Raw genomic sequence first — 19,742 nt, forward strand, 5'->3', positions numbered from 1 at the left:
AAGGCCGTCCCATTGAGCCGGGATCCCTCTGAGGTTTTTCTGCACCGGTAAAAGCTGTTTCCTTGCTCCTGGGAAAATGGTTGGTTTCTGTAGAATATCTTAAAGAGTGGTGTTCCAGAGCTGCGCTACGTGGAAAGACGACCAGGTCACGATTGGAAATCTGACTTGACACCCCTGAATCGATGTGGGCCACCGCCCTGCCACATTCCCCTCCGTTTTGCGCATTTTGAGTTCTCTATCTGCGCCGATTCCCCAATAAAAATCTCCAGTCAAGATATTTTCAGATCCCCAACTGAATTTTTTTGCTAATCTGGTTGTGATTCCGGCTGTAAGTCGGCTACAGGGAAGAAGGAAAAAGAAAAAGAGGAAGAAGGCTGGGGTATTAGAACGTGCCAATGGGTGTTGATGCCTTTTCCCATCCGATTGACAATTCTGTTTGTTTCTCAGATTCACTCAAGTCTCTTGTTGCCATTTACTGCTTCTTCTTCTTTTGGTGTCTTTCAGTTTTCTGAGGCTTCAGCTGCAGTGTTGGGGTTCAAGGATGAATTGGCTGTTTGAGAGGGAAATTGAGGCCATGTGGCGGATCGGAAGGGGGCTGCCAATTTACGAACAAGAGGTCAGATGAAGGCACGTTTTTGCAAATATTTCATAAGTAAACAGCTATGTCTATTTCAGACGTCACTTCCAACATACTTCCCACGCCTGCTTTAGATTGCGGTACATTCACTAGAGAGGCAGTGATGAGTTCACTTCCAATTTCCAACAAGAGAAGACGACACCGACAGAGGAGGCATAGTGGACCGCGGCAGCCATTAAAAACATGGCAGCATGAGGAGGGAGAATTCTTCTCCGACGCCACGTTGCCTTCATCTTCTTTGGTTCTTTCACGGGTCGCACGAGGACTTTGAAAGCTAAAGGTGTACAAGTTGGGACCATTTGCTCTTCGTTCCTTTTGCTGGTCGCCCTTGAGCATACCGCGCAACACATCTCCGTTTTTTTACGTTCGGCCACCAGCTCCCCAAAAAGGTACGGGAGTGAGTTCAACGTCTATCGAACAGCTGTATATCTTCTTCACTCCTGCTGTTGTCCATTACCGAGGAGAGACGTGGAGTCAGACATGCCGCAAACCGTCGGACTTGGGGCATTACGGTGACAAAACGGTTTCCACGGACAAACAGACGCACCGGCAACACCTGGCAAAGTCCTCAAGAACCCGCCTCTGTAGTGGTTTCTGCTCCATTGGGCGTCTCCAGGACCACGCTGTGCCGTCAAACACGCACTCCTACACATACACAAGGTGAAAACAATACCGGCCGCGCACGCAAAGTCGCCAGCTGGACGAGGAGCCGCCTCTGATGGAAAGCTTTGCCGAGCGTCGGGGGAGCGCCGCGAGTTGTGTGGCTCGACAGATGTAGTGAAACAAAAAGGGGTGGAATCGTTTCATCATTCTTGTCGGGAATGGGTCTCCATCCATTTCCAGCACGCTGAAGACAACACCAGCTTTCAGGTCTTCAATCGTGCCGTGAAATCTGGTTACCGGCCGCCACAGCATGTGCCTGGTGTTGTTTTCGCCTTGTACGTGGCTGTGTATGTGTGTGTGTGTGTGTGTGTGTGTAATGAGGTGCCTCAGTGAAGCCCTGAGCCAGATTGGATGTGATGCATCAACAGCAACCAACTCTTTGGATTCAAACAAAAAATCCTAATCTGGAGAGATTATCAGAAAACGGGAGGAGTGGAACATTCGGGCAACGTCAGCTGCTCCGTTTAAGACTTTGGATGCTTTGGCCTAAAATAACAATCTTTATAGATTGCAAATATCTAGGGGTGTTCCACGGTCCTTTTCACACCGGGTGTTTTATTTTGCCATTCATTCATTCATTCATTGTCTACGCTTTTCATACGTCAGGATTGCAGGGGAGCCAATCCTAGCTGATATAGGGCCAGAGGCGGGGCTTAACCTGGACGGCTCACCTGTCAATCACAGGGCCACATATTAATCCTTGAACACTGACGTCGGGCGATTTTCACCCACACAATTCTTGTCATGTTTGTTTGTTTGTTTGTTTAGAAGTTTATTAGGACAGTGTACAATTACATTAAGCACAGAGGCAGAGATGTTTGTACCAGATTGTAGCTCATAGCAAATTTCCATCTGTAGTCCTGGACAATACAAATATAAAACTGTACAAATTAGACAATATATATAAAATATATACAATATATACTATATATAAACAGGCAATAAATGTGATTTTCATTGTGTTGCCATGTGAGTTTTATGGGTCCTTGAGTAGCTTCAGGCTGCTCACTGATGTTATTAATTGTATGTTTCTTTCCCTCGGCCCATCGGCCCATCTGTAAATTAATGAAAACTGTATTTTATCCAGGATATTGTATTGGGTAAAATATACCCAACGTTAGTGATGGTGTTACTTATTTTAACGTTAGTGTTCTAGGGTTAAAACACCCGATCATTCACCCTCTCATTCAGGCTTACAGACAATTTGGGGTCTGATAGTTTTTGGAATGTGGAAGAAAGACAAAGAACCTGGAGACTGACTGCCACACCACCTCGTCACCTAGGAAATTCATTCATTCGTTCTCCATACCCCCTATCCTACACCAGCCAATCCTAGTGGATATTGACTGTGGGAGAAAGACAGAGAACCCGGAAAGAGCGGTAGCAATGACTCTTGCACGACTATCTCCCCTGGGAAATTAATTCATGTAGTCAGTCATTCTTTATACCACCATCCTATGCCAGGGTTGCAGGGTGGTGGGGCCTTTCTTTGCTAATATCAGCCCAGAGGGGAGGCTTAACCTGGACATGGTCACCTGTCAATCACAGGACCACATAGAGACTAAACATTCCCCGTCTCGTTCGCATCGACGGACAATTTGAGTCTTCAGGTGAACTTGCCAACTGTTTTCAGACTGCTTGGAGGAAGACAGAAAAGCTGGGGAGGACCCGGGGGGGAGAGCATGGAGAGCCCACAAGAATCAGGATCAACAGGTGCATCTGGGAAGAGAAGAGCTTCTGATTTCTTCACACGGTACGTTTCCATTACAGTTAAAAAGTAGGAGCAGAAATAACGTTTCCCCCCAAAAGGAGAGTACAAGTTATACCGGAGAGAAAAATCAACACAGACCCATTCAATCCTGCAACCTTCACATTTTTCACGAGGCCATCTTGAAAAGATCAAAAAAAAAAAAAAAACCCTTGCCATGAGAGCATCCCCGGATTTGAAACTGCTACGGAACAAATCAACATCATAATTGCGGAGGTTGCTTTGGTTATTTTGATGGGATTAAGATTTGGGTCGGGGTGGTACCCTCCGCTCCTCGAACCCAACCATTATTTGCTATAATAGCTGCTTTCCAACAAGTTACAGACATAAATAAGAAGTGGCATCTGAGCGGAGGCGGGGTTAGCAGTGGAAAAACAATCTTGGGAGAAGCCCCTTCTCCCCCCCCCCAAAAAAAAATGAGAGCGTAATCCCCACTCTTCTGTGACACGGCCCTGGGGGAAACTCGAACCGCGACTTTGGGTGGGCAGTCAGAAAATGGAGTGGTAAAGCAAACACGCCAGCGCACTTCGCCTCAACCATGAGTGATTGGAAGTTTACAAACTGGTTGCGAAGAGCGGGATTACGCTGACGTTCCGTAAGAACAAACCGTCTGCTGCGGTAATTCCCTCTTGGAAGGGCCCACTCCACTTGCCGGCGGGAGTCAAGTCGCATTCGTCCGATCCGGGGTATCAAAGCTGTGTAAACACCGCGCTGGTATGCCTTGCTCCTCCGGCCAAACTCCGGCGGTCAAGTTTCACACACGCCGAGGCACATCTGGCGCTCCGGCAGAGCGGAGGATCGGGCTTGATACCCTGCACATGTTGCAGCGGTAAGAGCCTCACCCGAGGCTTTGACTTAACACTGCACAAATACGTCGCTAAGCATACAAGTGATCCCCGGGCTTCCGTCTGCACCGAGACGATAGGATTCCATCGAGGGAGGGGCTCGAGGTCTCTGGAAGGTTGAGATGACGTTTAATAATATGATTGTCCAAACAAGGATCGCTCAGCTGGAGGAACGGTGCGAACAGCCGCATGGTCGCTGGACCTTCACCTCCAGGAGGAGAGCTCAGGATCTAGGAGGCGTTCCTCCTTGCTGGCAACGGTATCCGTAATTGTTTGACCAACTGAGTGCTCAACTTGATCTTCCAAAAGTGGAACTCAAGCCCTCGAACTCTTACTACGGAGGAGGACAAGTGAGAAAGCTGTGGACAAAGACCGGTAGCGGAAATCGATTTTCCTCGGAGATCAATTTTAATTTTAAAAATTCCACTCAGAGATGCCTGGAGCAGGGGTTCCCAGACGTGTGTGGAATTTGAGACTCACAATGAAAATCCTTGAGATGGAATTGAACCAGAAAAGTTCTAAGAACCGTCCAGCTCCGATTTGGTCTACTTCCACTTCCGACTACCTTCCAGGATAGGGGACCGACAAAGCAACGCAAGCGATAATATTTTGAAAGACATCTCGCAGACCTCTGCCGCTCACCGGAACCCGAATCGACCAGAGAAACGCACCAAATCAGCCTCGCGTCCAGCCAAAACGGCGAGCGCAGTCCATCTGCAGCACATGATTAAGGACGCCAGAGGAAGAGCGATGAAGTGCAACAGGAGCCGGTCGGACAGGGAAGGGACAGCAGTCGGGTATTAGCTCCGGAGAAAGTCGGAAGTGCGGTGAAACGGCGGAGGCGACGCTCTCCGCTAATACACATTGACCCCGGCAAGGGAGCAACACTGCTGGTGTCCCAAAGAGCACCGGTGTCCGGTTTCAGCCGTCTGCCTTTCAGGCCTTGATCTGAACAGGTAGAGGAGAATACACCTATACAGCTCCCTCCTCTCCGCCCTCCTCCCCTTCCTCTCATCCTTTCAGTCCCTCTCTTTTCTTCCCGGGCGGCTAATCTCCTCTCAGGTTTAGGATTCCCAGGCCAGGAGGAAATATGGGGTTGGGTAAACATCAGGGCTCACACTGCCGGGATTACAACACCCATACATCACCGTGACAACTCCCTTTTCAGCGGATGACAAGTCGCCGGGACCCTGCACGGGGGAGGGATCCGATGACACTTCCTATTGCCGTGGCAGACACCGACGGTGCATACCGATGCCGTTTTCACAACATCGTGCCAGCGCGCGGGGATCCGGTGTCCGCTCGCTCCCAGTCGAGGTGGGTTTTGAGGTTTTCACACCTTGGTGCACCCGATGACTGGCTCTTAGGCATCTCACAGTGCATAAGTAGTCGTCAGTAGGCACTTTGATCACCTTGTGGGGGACCGTTGCGCGCCGTTTCAGTTGCCACCCAGGGCCCCATCCGTCTAAGTCCACTTCCTGTCCAAAAAGAATTCCCTTTAAGCGAAACCTTCACCTTGGCGGTAAGGACGGCTTCTCCGATCGCCACGCCGCTGCACAACAACAGGCAGGGGACGGCTAAACGTCGGCCTCGGCCGTTATTTTTCACCGCTGCTGACATTAAACGCTAATGCTGGTGGGAGAAAGTATGAAACGGTGGTGGGAAAGAAAAACGCAACAGAACGGGCGAGGAGGGCGTCGTAAACGTCAAAACTTTGCTTTCCCTCAATTAATACTTGGAGTCCCGTCGGCCTGTTAAAAGGCGGGGGCCATGTCTGGACTGCGTGGTGGGATTTTATGTCAAACTGCCATTCAACCGGAGCGTGGCGTTAAAAAACTCTCACGTTCCCTTCGGTGATGGCCGGGCGTTTGCACTAACAGCTTGCTTTCTACAGGAAACAGAATAAGTGTTTTGTAACCAGCCCCGGGTTTCTTTGTGATTTCTTCAGATGGTTTGAAGTTACTGATCTTTCCAGCTCCTTTCTTTTTTTTTGGAATTACCAAACTGTTAAGCTTCAACAACTGGTTCCCCCCTCGTGCTGACAGCTCCAGTGGAACGCGACCAACTGCAGTTGCAAAACTGCGCATAAACACAAGGTGTTCTTATTGGCGTACATGCTGTCACTCTGTTCGGACACTTCAGGGAATTCAGGGAGTGTGTGTGTGTGTGTGTGGGGGAGTGCGACTAACTGAGTGACTGGTGCGGTATTACTGCAAGGCACACTTCACACTGGCTGCTTTGTTGTGAGTCTGCTGTGACGACGTGCGCAGGCTGAGAGTGTGCGATTTCTGATGTCTTCATGTAGGTGACAGGCAGACTGGTGCTTTTGGACAGAAAAATTCTAAAAGCTACCCAGGCCCGAATCTGGTCCCAGGAACTAGCGTCCTCCAGGCAGTAAGGGACCACGGCAGGGAACGGTGTGACATCTACAATGTGCATCTTAAGCTCCACACTCAGTAGAACAACTTCCCTGTGTGAAGAGCCCTGTTAGCCGTTAGCTATTTTGGCCGAAATTTTGATGTTGAGGAAACCCCTGTGTAGCTTAGCAGGCGAGAAGATGCTCCGGCCTCTTTGTCCATTTCTTGCTGCCTCCGTCTTTTTGGTCACAAGAAGACAGCCAACCAGTGACCACTGTAGTCCTAAAAGTGGCGCTCCACAAGAAGTATCTGGTAATGGCCGTGGCTTATGAGCTGTACCAAGCACATACGAGTTCCAATGGAACTGTAAAAACCCCCTGCTTCGGCGTAGGAGCTCAAATGGATCTGGAACTGAGGGCCGTGGTCCCTGGTTCCTCAGCTGTCCCGATGCACAAAGAAACATCGTCATTCTGAGAAGGTTCTCAGGTCTACAAAAGGTTCCTACGCTAAGAAAACGGCTACTGAGTGCTTTACACTAAACAGCATTTGCCCATTCACGTATGCAGTCGCACACTGATGCCATGCAAGGGACTAACAAGACCATCTGGAGCTACTTAGGCATCTGCATCTTGGCCAAGAGCACTGCGGGAATCGAACCGCCGACCCTCCGATTGGAGGGACGCCCGCTCTGCCAACCGAGCGAACCAAAAGAAGGGTCCGGAATGCACTCGGCTCGCACGGCACTCGCGGGCCGATCGTGCACACTAGGCCGCGGATGTTATTGCTCACAGATTGCACACCCCTGGACGAACATCAGTGGAGCGCACCGCAGTCGCTTCATAAAACAAATCAATTTCACAATGCTGTAACTCATAATCAGTTTAAAAACCGCAGCCTTCCAGATTTCTTTTTTTCCCTTTTTTATTATCAAAGCATTTATGGGAAGATTGAAGTGAGTTTGGGCGCTGTTTGACAACACGTTGAAACCCTCCTGCCCCGGAAAGGGCCAGAAACCGCATTTGCCTTGCAGTGACACGCGTCCAGCGTGCAAAATAGCCCTTCGGCTGGCTTAAAAATGCACCCGATAGCCGTCTTGCGAGCGTAAATACTTCCCCGGGCCAAATAGCTGAATCTCTTCGAAGGATGTAAATCTGTCATCGGCAGAAAACAGCCTCGACTGGCTGCCGTCTTACAGAGACATTTCAGAAAGTTGACCTTTCTCTCTCCACTGCGCATGGAAAAAAAAAAAAATCCAATCCAGACGCAAGCGAAACGCAACTTATCAGTCTATCAACGCGCGGTTAAGCGGAAAATGCCATAATCCTCTCGGATGAACGAGAAGACGGACGTGGAATCCTGCGTCCTTCATCGGGCTCTACGGCCACCTCGGATGATTACGCCTCCGGACTCCCACTGAAGAACATAATTTGGCCCCCGAAGACGTTTTTTTAATAAAGTAAAACAAGTCATAAAGACACATTTTTTCTCCCATCTTTGACTCATCACGCCAACTGGCTGCTATTAAATCTTGTTTGGAATTTTTTTTTTTTCCCGATGTTTTTAATTTCAATCAAAACCAAATGCACAAGGGGAGAAATTTATTATCCGGGAGAAATATTCACAAACACCGAAACATCCACGCTGACAGGAGGGGGGGGGGGGGTGCAAGCGCCGTGGCGAGTGAATGAACGAAAAGGACATCTGGACGCGATTAACCTCACCGCTTTGGAAAGCTAACAGTGATTTATACGGGGCTGTGTTTTGCTCTTCCGCTATCTCTAATGATAAGCATTTAATCATGGTAGAACACCATTCACCCTCTTTTCTCTCTGTTCTCCCGGAGAAGACCGAGCAGGGGTCACGAATTAACGGGCGTTGCTCTCCGGAAGAACTTTGCCACGTCCGACATCAGACGGGGGAATCAAACTGATGTGCGGGGCGCGCAGCGGACATCCAAAGCGGCGATCCGGATTGATTAGCGCCGGCGTTTAATCAAAAAAGCTGCTGAGACGTCACGGGGCGGCCGACGGCGCCGAATCGCCGAGGACCTGAGTCCAAGCTCAATCCTCCACATCCACTTGGCAGCATGAATTAGAAATGATATTGATATTTTTGAGGGGGAGAAATTCATAACGCCGGTGGCGTGTTGGCGCAGCGGTTAGCGCCTCAGCCTCGCAGCAGGAAGGTTCCCTGTTGGGTTTCCTGTTGCGTGGCTGTTTGTCTCCATACAAAGCTTGAATAAAAGACTAATTGGTTGTATGTCTCTATGTAAGCTAATAAATGAGCCAACGAAATCCTTGCTGAAGTCAAAAACAAAACAAGCAAATCCCAGCAAGACAGAAGCTAATCGGCATGCTGCGTGGATGCTAGCATCCTTTCTTTTGGGGGATCTTGTGTTTCGTTGAATGACCGCGCGACTTGAAACCAACATGGTCATGACATGAGCTGTGGTTAGCGGCTTCAATGAAGATGTTAGCGTGGTCCGGCCAACAATCTGATTGGATAATTATGCACCACAGCTGATTGATAAGTCTCTGCTATTGGCCAACACATGCGTGCATGCGTCTGAAGGTTGGCTCCGCGGGAGCGAGCACAGCCCACCTGCTCAGACGTCCTGCCTGAGGCCGGCGGTGATTTGTGAAGAGTCGCAGCCGCCAAGAAGTCTCATCTGTCATGCCGGAGCAGTCGACCGCTGACATAAATCAGACTGGACGTCATTTTTAAGGACGGCAGCCACGAATATGTAACGTTCATCTCCGGCCTGACCGGCGATTCACGCCCAGAGGTTTGGATTGGACTCGACAGGGTTGGTACCGTGAATCCCGTGCTGGATGAATAATTTCACTCTATATAATCCTGTAATTATTGAGCGTCGGTTATGGATTTCGGGTCAACCACATCCACAATGATGGCTCCGGGACAACTTGGCGGACCCCTGGGAGGCTTCCCGCGACCGCAGCTTCGCTTGGGAGGAGCCGCCGGCAAAGCGCGTTTAGCCCGAGAGCGCGACGCACTCGCGACGGAAAGGTTTGTGCTCTGTCCTCGAAAATCCCACCATCGGGTACGTATTTATCCCCCACCCCTCAACACGATCTGATGCGACCGTCCAAGTGTGTGCGCACACACACACACACACACACACACACTAAAGATGGATGATAAAAGACAGCGATCCCGCCTGAAGCGAGGAGCATGACAAGTCGTTGGAAGCAGACGTTTAAAAGACATTTCCCATTCTGTTTTGCTTGGCGTCTCCCGAAAGTTGCATTCCACAGGAACTCAAGCTCATTTGGCGAGGAGGCATCAAAGAGAGAGAGAGAAAAAAAAAGGAGTAGAAGAAGGCAGAGCGCTTACCTTTGAGTGCTGAAGCTGGACGCCGTAGAGAAGGATATTTCGGAGCTTGGCGGCGGAGGCCAGTCCGGCGAACGCCGCCAGCTTTGCCCGGCTCCCGCTGACAGATGGCTCGTCTTGGGCACTGGTATGCACCTATCAAAATAAAGACGAAACCACGCCCGATCAGCCCCGTGGACCTTCGAGAACAGCAATTATGCCCCTTTTTGCGGCAATTACAGCCGAACGTGTTGCAACTGCGTAGCGCTGTTTATCCAAAGGGTGCATTTGAGGGTGATTTACAGCCTCTTGCCTCACACTCTTGTCTGAGGATACAACGGGCCTATTATACTCCATGGTGAATCTCCTCTTGCGGCGTCATATTTACAATCAGTTTTTTTGTAGTTTCGTCAACAAAGAACTTCATTGATGACACATCGCACCACAGGCATTTCGCCGTTTACGTCCGGCACCGGGTCGCGGCATTCAGAGGTAAAGCGCTAAATTGGATAAACAATTATATTGTTGATGCTGGAATCCCAGTTGACAGCCCGCTGTCATCCGGGGAGCTCTGGTTCACGTCAACATCTAAAAGCCTGTCATGGCCGTCAATGAACCGACCAACGGGAATCAGTGTAAGTGGCTCTAACAAAGATAACAGTTAGGATGAAAACAATTACAGGCGAGTCATTGTGAGCTAATACGAAGTACTCCTCAATATAGAGTACCTTCCATTTCGGTGGCTGGTTTGTAAAAGACTACATTTCTGGTCTGTTATAAAATCCTCCTACCGTCCAGGGTTTTATTTGGAAGTGTTGCGTAACCCCTGTGAGGACTGATGTTTAGCCCCAACAGCGGAGACCAAGGCAGCTGCCATGGTTACGTCTAATATTCGCATTTATTAAATACTATCGGTGTCATGAAATTCCCCCCCGGGTCTCGTCAACTGGACGGAAACCGAATGCTGGGCCGGTGTGGCCGCTGGCGAGGCCCCGTCGCTCCAGGTTCGGTTTGGGTTTTGGGGGCCGTCTGAACTCGCCACAAAGTCAGAAATAGCATACGCCGGTTATCATGCCCCGCAGGTTTTTCCCCCTCTGTTCCAGTCAGGGGGCGTCGCCTTCCTCTTCAAACCACAAAGACCCGGCCCTCAGCCTGAAGACTCCAGTTTAAGGGACCACAAGGATCCCTTAAAAAAGTGCTGTTGTTGCAACAGACGCAGGACAATCTACTATTAAATGGCAGAGAGTTTGCCAGAAAATGCAGAAAAAGATTCCCCAGATGTGATACTTGAAGGGGACGTGAGATGTTCTGGAGAAAAAGTCACGCTGATATGCCCGCTGGTTTGGTCATTGGCATACGAGGGGTTGCAGAAGATCCAGGTAGAAGGATGCCGAGGTTGGAGCTGCCAGACAGGAGGCCTTAGAGGAAGACCGGAGAGGAGATTTACGGATTAAGCAAGAGAGGACAGGAAGTTAGAGGATGCATAGGAGAGGGTAAGATGGAGAGAGATGATTGGCTCTGAAGGAAGCAGCCCCAAGGAAAGGAAGACGAAGAAAAGGGCCAACACCGGTGAATGATGGTACATCAAACCCATCAAACAAAGGACACTGAAAAGCCCAATCATTTATTAATTCTTTCATTATCCATCCCGCTTATCCTGCACTCAAAGTCACCGGTAGGTGTATGCAGCTTTCATTGGGCGAGAGGCAGGCTACACCGGACCGCCCGCTAGCCGATCACAGGACGACAAATAGAGACATACAACCGTTCCCCCTCTCATTCACACAACACATAAAAACATACAACTATTCGCCGTTTCATTCCCCTGGCAATTTGGAGTCTCCAATGAACTTCCATTATGTTTTTGGACTGTGGGGGGAACCCAGGGAACTCTGAGGAACCACACGCAAACACCAGGAGAACATGGAAACTCCTAACGAAGAGGCCCCCAGGTGGGATTCCAACGAGAGAACAACATTATTGACTTCCAGCACACACAGTGAATGGAGGCCAATGGTCTCCACTTCTATAGTGCTACTACATACAGACTTATAGCATGTCGTGATTTGAAAGTAGCTCAAAAATCCAACATCTCATGGTGGTCGCTTTGGATGGAGAGGATCAGGAGCGAGTGAACGAGCGACAGTACATTTGATTTTCTGGAGATAAAAGTCAAGACTGAGATGGTTTAGACCTGGACAGAGGAAGGATGGAGAAGATCTGGATGCTGAGGTAGGAGGCCGAGGGGAAGTTTACGGATGGAGCGAAATAGGACAGGAAGTTAGAGGACGCAGAGGAGACCATTCACTCACTCAGTCACACATCATGTAAAGACAGACTATTCTCCCTCAGTGAAAAGTTGTGTCTTTCCATAAAATCCCCAGAGGAAGAATCTTTTAAAAACCCTGAAAAAGCATCGACTGTCTTTGAACCTCAGGCCACTAGATTGTGCAAAATCGTAAAGCAATCAAAGTTCTTTTATCAGCTCCTCTGTGGACAATTTGAGCCAATTACATTTGCAAACAACAACACGCATGCATTTCATTCATTCACGGCGGAAAATAAGCCGGGCCTCTTCGGCCGGCCGACCCAATCTAACAAGCAAAGGCGATCATCAAAGTGCCGCTCTCGCTCACCAGAGCCAAACCAGCGCTGCTTCTATTTGTTTTACAATCAGGGCCTTTGCATTCTGGACCCGCGCCCAGATCGGAGCAAAATACATCCCACGATCCGGTCGGTTTGATTGATCGAAGCCGGACCGTGATTGAACCCGACTGCGGAGACGGTCAGAAACTTTTACTTTTTTCCGCCTCCATGTCTCGTTTTTAACTATTGGCATGGAGAGCATGGATGCATGGGGACGAGAACGATGTCAGATACCTGTTCAACCCTCCAAGGTCCTCACATGGGGACACGGGTCCACCGTGGATGCTGAGGTTGGAACTGCCAGGCTGGAGGTCAAGAGGAAGACCAAAGAGAAGGTTTATGGATGTAGCAAAAGAGGACATGAAGTTGTGAAAAAAGAGGATACGGAGACTGGGGTTAAATGGAGTAGGTTGTCTGTGGAGGTTCTCAGTCATCCAGGTCACAGTGGACTTGATATAACCCTGGGAGTCCCAAGACGGATTAGCTCGCACAGACCATACATGTCTGCACCCTCCAAACCACCCAGAAAGGTCCACCACCGGAGCCTCAGTTCACGGGATCCAATGGGTTTCTCTCCTTTCACATACTGAGAATTATGCTGACACCTTTCAAATTTTAATCCAGGTAAGTCCCCAAAAGTTGTACCTCTGTTCCCACCTAAAGACACCCATACTAACAAAGCAACCCCGTTCGACTTAGTTTCTGCAAAACAATTTTCCCATTTGCACAACAAGCTCAGACCAGCCCCCGACCCTGGTGGTTATATTCAGAAACTCCCAACAGTCCCTGAGAACTGAAGAATTTTCTCGGATGAGAGGTGAAACGTCTTCAAGGGAGGAGAATGAAGTCCAATCCCTATGAGAAGAAGACTTTGACAAGAATGGAGGAGATTGAAAAGAAGAAGTCGAGTAGCGGCAAAAGCAAATGAAACCAATCAGTGTGAAAAGGGGTATGAATCACATGGCCGCCACAGAGATTAGGGCTTACACCTCACAGTGAGAGGGTCCTCGGTTCAATTCCAACCGGTTGGCTGGACTTTCTGTGTGGAGTGTAAATCTCTCCTTTGAGTTGCTCAAGGTTCCTCCCGCCCTCCAAAAACATAGAGGAGGTTTGCGGCATAGGCCCTCACTCCCACCCGCAACCCTGAGCATTGGAAATGTGGCATAGATAATGAATGAATGAATGAATGAATGGTTCAGTTTATTTTATTTTCTAAATCGCAGTGACTCCAAGCTATCAATCTACTAGAGAGAAATTTCAGGGGACTTACAAATTGTCCCCATAAAAAGAGAAAAAAGGCAAAACCAATGCTGGGTTCGCATGCTTACTGTTGCTGGAACAGCAAGGATCCATTAAAAAACGATCACAAACAATAGAACGGGGTCCCGGGAGGTTAAAGGGAACGCTGGTCCAAAAATAAGTCAGAAATATCTGCCTTTCCCGTAAGGCTACTTATCAGTCGGTATCAATCGGGTGTTACTTGCTGACGTTGGAGGATACCGTCTGCCTTTCCTCCAGTGGAATGGGACTGGATGGCATTTCTCTTGCGGTGCTCAAAATAGCCAATAAATTACTTCTGAAAGACTCGTCAGGAACGTTTCTTTCCAGAAATCGTGGCCAGGTCACTCAATCACAGATCCTGCTGTCAGCAGTTTCATGAAGGAGTATTTTCTCTCGACCAAATCCCCCCCCACCACCCCAACTCTCTACATGAAAAGGTCTGTGGATTGTTGGGTCTTGAGTAACCAAGCCATGACTTCTGGAGAGTGACATTTCTGTTGAGTTGTTTGAAAGTCATTTCAAAAAGGCACTCGGTCCAATGGTGATGGAAGGAAGGCAGAGATCTCCATGGACGATAAGAGTCGAGAGGAAAAATGTGTTGTTGCTTTTCAAATTATCTGGGGTCGGCCGACCCTCTTGAGGGCTGGAGTACTACTTGGCTTTGTGGTTTGCCAGGACTTTGCTGTTGCCTCTGTGATATCTACAATACAATGTGCTCCATAGCTGTGACACTTGACTGTAATACTCTTTTGGAGACGAGGATAATGGATATGGAGTAGGCGCCTTGAGACAACTTATTCAGGTGATGGATCAACTGGGGGTTGGGAGGTTGGGGGGGCAGACAAAGGTTCCCAAGATTGAATTGGTCGCTCCTTTCAATGTAACTCAACCTAAATTAGACACGACAAAGACCAATCAGGCCAGCGCGCTGGTCAGCGGGATACTGGGAATTAGCATGGCAAGGGAAGGGAAGGGAAGGGAAGGGAAGGGAAGGGAAGGGAAGGGAAGGGAAGGGAAGGGAAGGGAAGGGAAGGGCTCCTGTACACCTCCCTGATGGGGCGTTCTGCACCATGTCCCACCGAAAATAGGAAGCCCCGGAGAAGACCATGGACACATTGGAGGGACTACGTCTCTCTGCTGCCCTGGGAACACCTCAGGATTCCCCCTGAATAGCTGGACCAAGTTGCAGGGAGAGGGAAGTCTGGGTGTCTCTCTTTCAGCTGCCGCCCCCGAGACTCTACTTCTCTTACAACCCAGAGATCGAGCCCGATCATGACATAAGTTTTTATTTTGTCGTAGTCACGTGTCGAGGTGACGGAACCTCGGCGCACCCTTCTCGCCAGTACTCCAGCCAAGCAACTTCTGCCGATGGTTAGGATGTGATAAACAAAATAAAATCTTGTTTCTTAGAACCGTGAAACTCAGAGGTCTCTGGATTATGGGGACTTCAGGCTCGCAGAAACAGGCGAACCTGGGAGGAGGCCATCAATGTTTTGTCACATCTTTTACAATCTGCATTTCCTTGAAATAGATTTAAGTCTGGTAATTAATCATCCGTATGAATGCCTGACAGGCTTCAGCCTCCTTTTCATCTCCACCTATTATTTCTAACAGAATCATCACTTTGTCTGTTGAATTTCCAAAATGTTTCGTAATAATCTCAAGTTTTGTGAACATGGAACGATTATGAACCCGACCCGTGCGCAAAGTCGATTGGAAATCAATAAAAAATGAGCTGAGAAGCACGCACTCAAATTCTTACACCTCAGCGGGTCAATGGCTCTTTCGCATTTCGCTCGAGACGGCGAACATTTCAAGGAGGAAAGTCAAATCCGCCGTTTTTTTCTTGATTCAGACCCGATGGATTTGTTTTGGGTTTCTCCCCCCCACTGTTTGTTTGAAGCAGCGGGACGGTTAGCAAGGCCAAGCTGCATGGTTCCCCCACCCGGGAGGTGTTGGGTTACCAAACAACTTCACGGGACCCCGAGGGAGCGCAGGGGGGACCACAGGTGACGTATGTACAGGCGCAGGAGAAGAAGAACAAGCTTTGGCTCGGCCTCGTAGCGTATGTGGCTCAAGGAAACCGGATCTGTCCCACGCCAGATGTCTGTATTCATAAACATCCAAGGAGAAGTTCATTCACAGTGTGGGAAACGACGCTGAGACCCGTTTAACTCTGGCTCAGTCTACTTCCTGAGCTGACGGTAGCAGTTTACATACTGACACAAAAAGGCCCGAATCCTCTGTGTTGTTTCTTTGCGGTATATTCAAATGTCTGCTTCTCAAAGGTCCGGGCGCCTAGTCACCCCTGAGAACGCCACATCGGAAGATTAGCTTAGCATACGGCTGTAATGCATTCAAGGACCAGGCAATACAGGCTTGCGTCAGCCAAAGGCTAGGGACCTTTCCAAAAGAGGAGCAGAGATACCACAAGAGGCTTTTCAATCAGAGTCTAAGCAAAGCTCTTTGCAGGTACTAAAACCTTTTTAGGAACAAGGATGCTTCTCTTTGTAACCTGGGATTTTGTATCTCAGTTCCTGGAACCGTCTTAGTCTTAGCTCCTTCTCCAACGCAGGGGCTTTGTATTGTTCCATAGGAGCTCATGTGACATGGGTGCCAAACGCCATTTTAAAAACCCATCGCGGTCACCAGCCACCTGCTTTCTTGTGATGAAAAAAAATGGACTGAGTCAGCAATAAATGGAGCAACGGAGACGTCCAAGCTCTTCTGGCCAGCTATGTTACGGAGAGGTTTCCAGGGCTCGCAGAGGAACATTAACATTTTGGCCAAAATAAGAACGGCATTAGCTAACAGCAGGGTTTTTTACACAGCTTCAACCCATCTGATAGTCCACGGTTATTATTCCTGCTAGGCAGAATATGAGTGCTGTGGCAGTTGCCAACTCCAATGTTCTCCTACTTGTCTTCCTTCCCTCCTAAGAGTGGCACATAAGGTGCTTACTTCCCGGTCGTTCCTACCACAGCCCCTTACTGCCTGTGAAATGCAAAAGTAAAAGGTTCCCCAGGACACTTTCTGGGTCCAAATTTGAGATGCACAGCTCTTAGACCAGGGGTCGGCAACAATAAATTATGAATATTCAATTGAAGTGTATTTCATTTGTGTTAATTCCTTTTTTTAACTTTTAGTTCTAAATTGGAAGATTATTGTGATCTTGAAATATTAAATAAAATTATATTTATTATTTTTCGCCGCTCAAAATAACGTCATACTCGCAGAAGCCTGTATACCCGCCAGCCGGTAAAGTCCCGATTTGCAGATGCTGTGCGCAGAAGTTCAGGAGCAGAAGTCCCATAAACCAGGTAAAATAAATATTTATAAAGATATTTTGCAAATATTTATTTTCTATTGTTTACTGACAGTGATTTTTTTCCTGATTTATTTTTAAAATTCAGGTCAAGGCTCCACTACACTCTCTGAAAGCCCAAAGCTCCAAATAAGCCATTACATAAATAAGATTTAATTTTTTTCCGTAATGCTTTGTGAATTTCAGAAGCAACACACTTCACACTTGTTTATACAAAGTGTAAAGGTAATAAAAAGCAACATATACAGCGGTACCTTTATTTTAGACGTCAAAAAGTAATTGCGGCTCCCAGTGTTTTCTTTTCCGAGGACACCGGGTCCAAATGTCTCTTTGGGTGTTAAGGGTTGCCGACCCCTGTCTTAGACCTTTTCTGGCTACAAGCATCTGGAGAGGTCAGCTCACAAGACACCAAAACCAGAGCAGCACCAGACCCGAAAACCTCCAAGGCAACAGGAACGGGCGTGATGAAGAGGCAGAACTCCCTGGATCGAATAGGATCTCATGTCCGATATCGGACGCGTGGCCTGTGACGCCTCGCTCCTCGACTCCGGAAGAGTTGTAGGGCTTCGGAAACTAATCCAAAAAAACAAGAGGCAGATGGAGAGAGGAAGTCTCGGCCCCGGTATTCCGCCTGCTGAGCTGGAAGCCCACTTTGCTTACGATCCCCGGAGGCCCGCGGAGATTGAGACGAGAGGCGGCAGCATCAATCCTCACTTGACGTCCCGGCAACAGAGAAATCAGCGAATTTCCCCGGAGACCGGGAGCTGATCCATCAATGCGCTTTTTGTAAAAGCGGAGGGATATTTATGGGTGCTTTACGTTTTCATAAGGTTTTATTTTATTTAAATTTGCACGGACGCGTTTGTTCTGGCATGAACTTGTAACAAGCTGCCGTCTGCGAGCTCGCAGCCTCACTGAGTGGAGGGAGGGGGGGGGGGGCGGGGGGGGGGGGGGGGTTCGAGGATAAATCAAGAACAAGCTCTCCGGGTCATGTCGGCCTCCTTACCCGGCTTTGTCTTGGCGCTGCGCCTCGGCATGCAAAGTCTGAATAAAAGAAAAGGTAAAATTGCGGGGATCGGATTCCGCGGAATCAAGAAACGACATGTTTCCTTGCCGTGATTGCACGCCAGAGTTACCACGCTGTTAATTACCGCAGAAGTACAAGATCCTCGCTGCTATTTAAGGCCGTCCTTCAAAACGAGGGGACGGGGGCCAACCGGCAGGAAGGGGGGCGGCGGGTCAAGAGTGCAGGGAAGGGGTTTTTCAATTCCCACTGCTCCAAGGTGCGTTCGGGCATATGCGAAATCGCCGGCTGCGTTTTGTTTTATTTTTTTTTTCTTTCCCAACAACATCCACATGTGGACTCACCCAAACGATGACCGGCGTGTGGAGAGGAGGTCGCTCCACCGCCTCCACAGCCGCCAGCAAGGCCTCGACGTCGGACAGGCAGGAAGCACCGATCTGGCGGGGGGTGATAACTGAATGAGGGGGGGCATAAAAACCAGCTGACTCCCTTAAGGAAGATAATGAACAGGGCAACAAAGATACGAGTTAAGGCTCGGGGGCTCACCGAGACCCGGATGAAGTTCCACTCGTTCAGCAGACACCTGGCACCGCCTCCCGCCAGGTCTGGGACCACGTCCAGCTCCTGCCCAGACAGAGATGCCCTGAAGTTGAGAATCTGTGTTTTGTTTTTTTTTAAGATTCTGGGCAGAAGGGTTTGAGGCAGGTGCTACGGTGCCTGGGAGTTCACGCCGCCGACCCCGGCGCTCCGAGGAGGCCGCGGACTTCTGGTTCCTGTTTTTCTCACTTCTTCAATCATTTGTTCGTGGATGTACGCCCACCCGCTCTACTGCAATCTATCATTCCCCGATAAGAGCCGTGAAAAAGGACTAGAAAGATGTTTTTGTGAAGAAAAAAAAAAAGAGGGAACAAATCTGTGCGGAAGTGTAACGTGGGTGTAATCAGGAGGGAGGAAAAAAAACACTTTCCAGCAAAGGAGAGGTTCGAGAGCGGAGGGCGGAAGTTCTATGAAATATAAATAAATAGATAAATGCTCATGTTCAATGAGTCAAATCTAAATTAGAAGGAAAATGAAATATTTGAAGAAATTTTAGATTATTTTCTGATAAAGCCTGATTTTTTTTTTTCTCAAATTACATTAATCAAGGTCAAAATCAGTTTTCTTCTCAATGTCTCCACATGTAGCAGACACAGAGAGGAATGGAGAAGACGCTAATATATCATTAAATAATAAAAATAGAGTCTTCCCTTTCTTCTTCTTCTCCTTTGGGCTTTTCCCTTCAGGGGTCGCCACAATGAATCAACCTTCTCCCTCTAACCGTATTCTCTGTATCCTCCTCTCTCACACCAACTATCTTCATATCCTCTCTCATTACGTCCATAAATCTTCTCTTTGGTTTTCCTCTAGACCTCCTGCCAGTAAAGCGCACAATAATCAAACTATAAAGTATACAGTGCACACAGATACAATCTCCTGGTACTGAGGTGAAAGGATGACAGCTCGAACAGCATAAAACCTGAAATATATGTAATGTGAATGTAGAGAGTTTTCTGTCCAGTTTCGTGCAAAAACACAGTAAGTAAAACCATACAATAGCAACATTACAATAGCAGGTAAGTAAATGAAGTGGATTTAAAGGCATAAAAAAGTCAGTATATCATATATAATATATGAATATAATTTATGCATCCATACATTAATTCATTATCTATAAAACTTCTTCCTGCTGTCATTGGGCGACATTCATTCGCTCATTCATTCACATCATAAAGAGACATGCAAGCATTCACACAGCAAATAGAGACCGAACTACTCATCCTTTTATTCACATATCAAATAAAGATAGACAACCATTCACCCTATAGA

General features: G+C 48.4%; 1 protein-coding gene across 3 annotated transcripts in view; it reads right to left on the minus strand.

The window, feature by feature from the left end:
* The window catches only part of crppa (CDP-L-ribitol pyrophosphorylase A), a 52,904-nt gene that overhangs the window by 12,789 nt on the left and 20,373 nt on the right, over window positions 1-19,742 (minus strand). Inside the window, exons 7-9 of one of the 3 annotated variants that reach the window (XM_086153807.1) lie at window positions 18,423-18,500; window positions 18,221-18,313; window positions 9,625-9,756 (exon numbers count right to left, since the gene is read on the minus strand). In XM_086153807.1, coding sequence (XP_086009933.1) covers window positions 9,625-9,756; window positions 18,221-18,313; window positions 18,423-18,500 — 303 coding nt within the window. Of the gene's footprint in view, window positions 1-9,624; window positions 9,757-18,220; window positions 18,331-18,422; window positions 18,520-19,742 lie in introns of all 3 variants that reach the window. The other 2 variants (XM_086153809.1, XM_086153808.1) reach the window with 2 other exon arrangements.

Source organism: Fistularia commersonii, chromosome 10 (genome assembly GCF_037954325.1).
Source record: "Fistularia commersonii isolate RoL2024-O1a breed Wild chromosome 10, RoL_Fcom_v1.0, whole genome shotgun sequence".
Taxonomy (NCBI): Eukaryota; Metazoa; Chordata; class Actinopteri; order Syngnathiformes; family Fistulariidae; genus Fistularia; species Fistularia commersonii.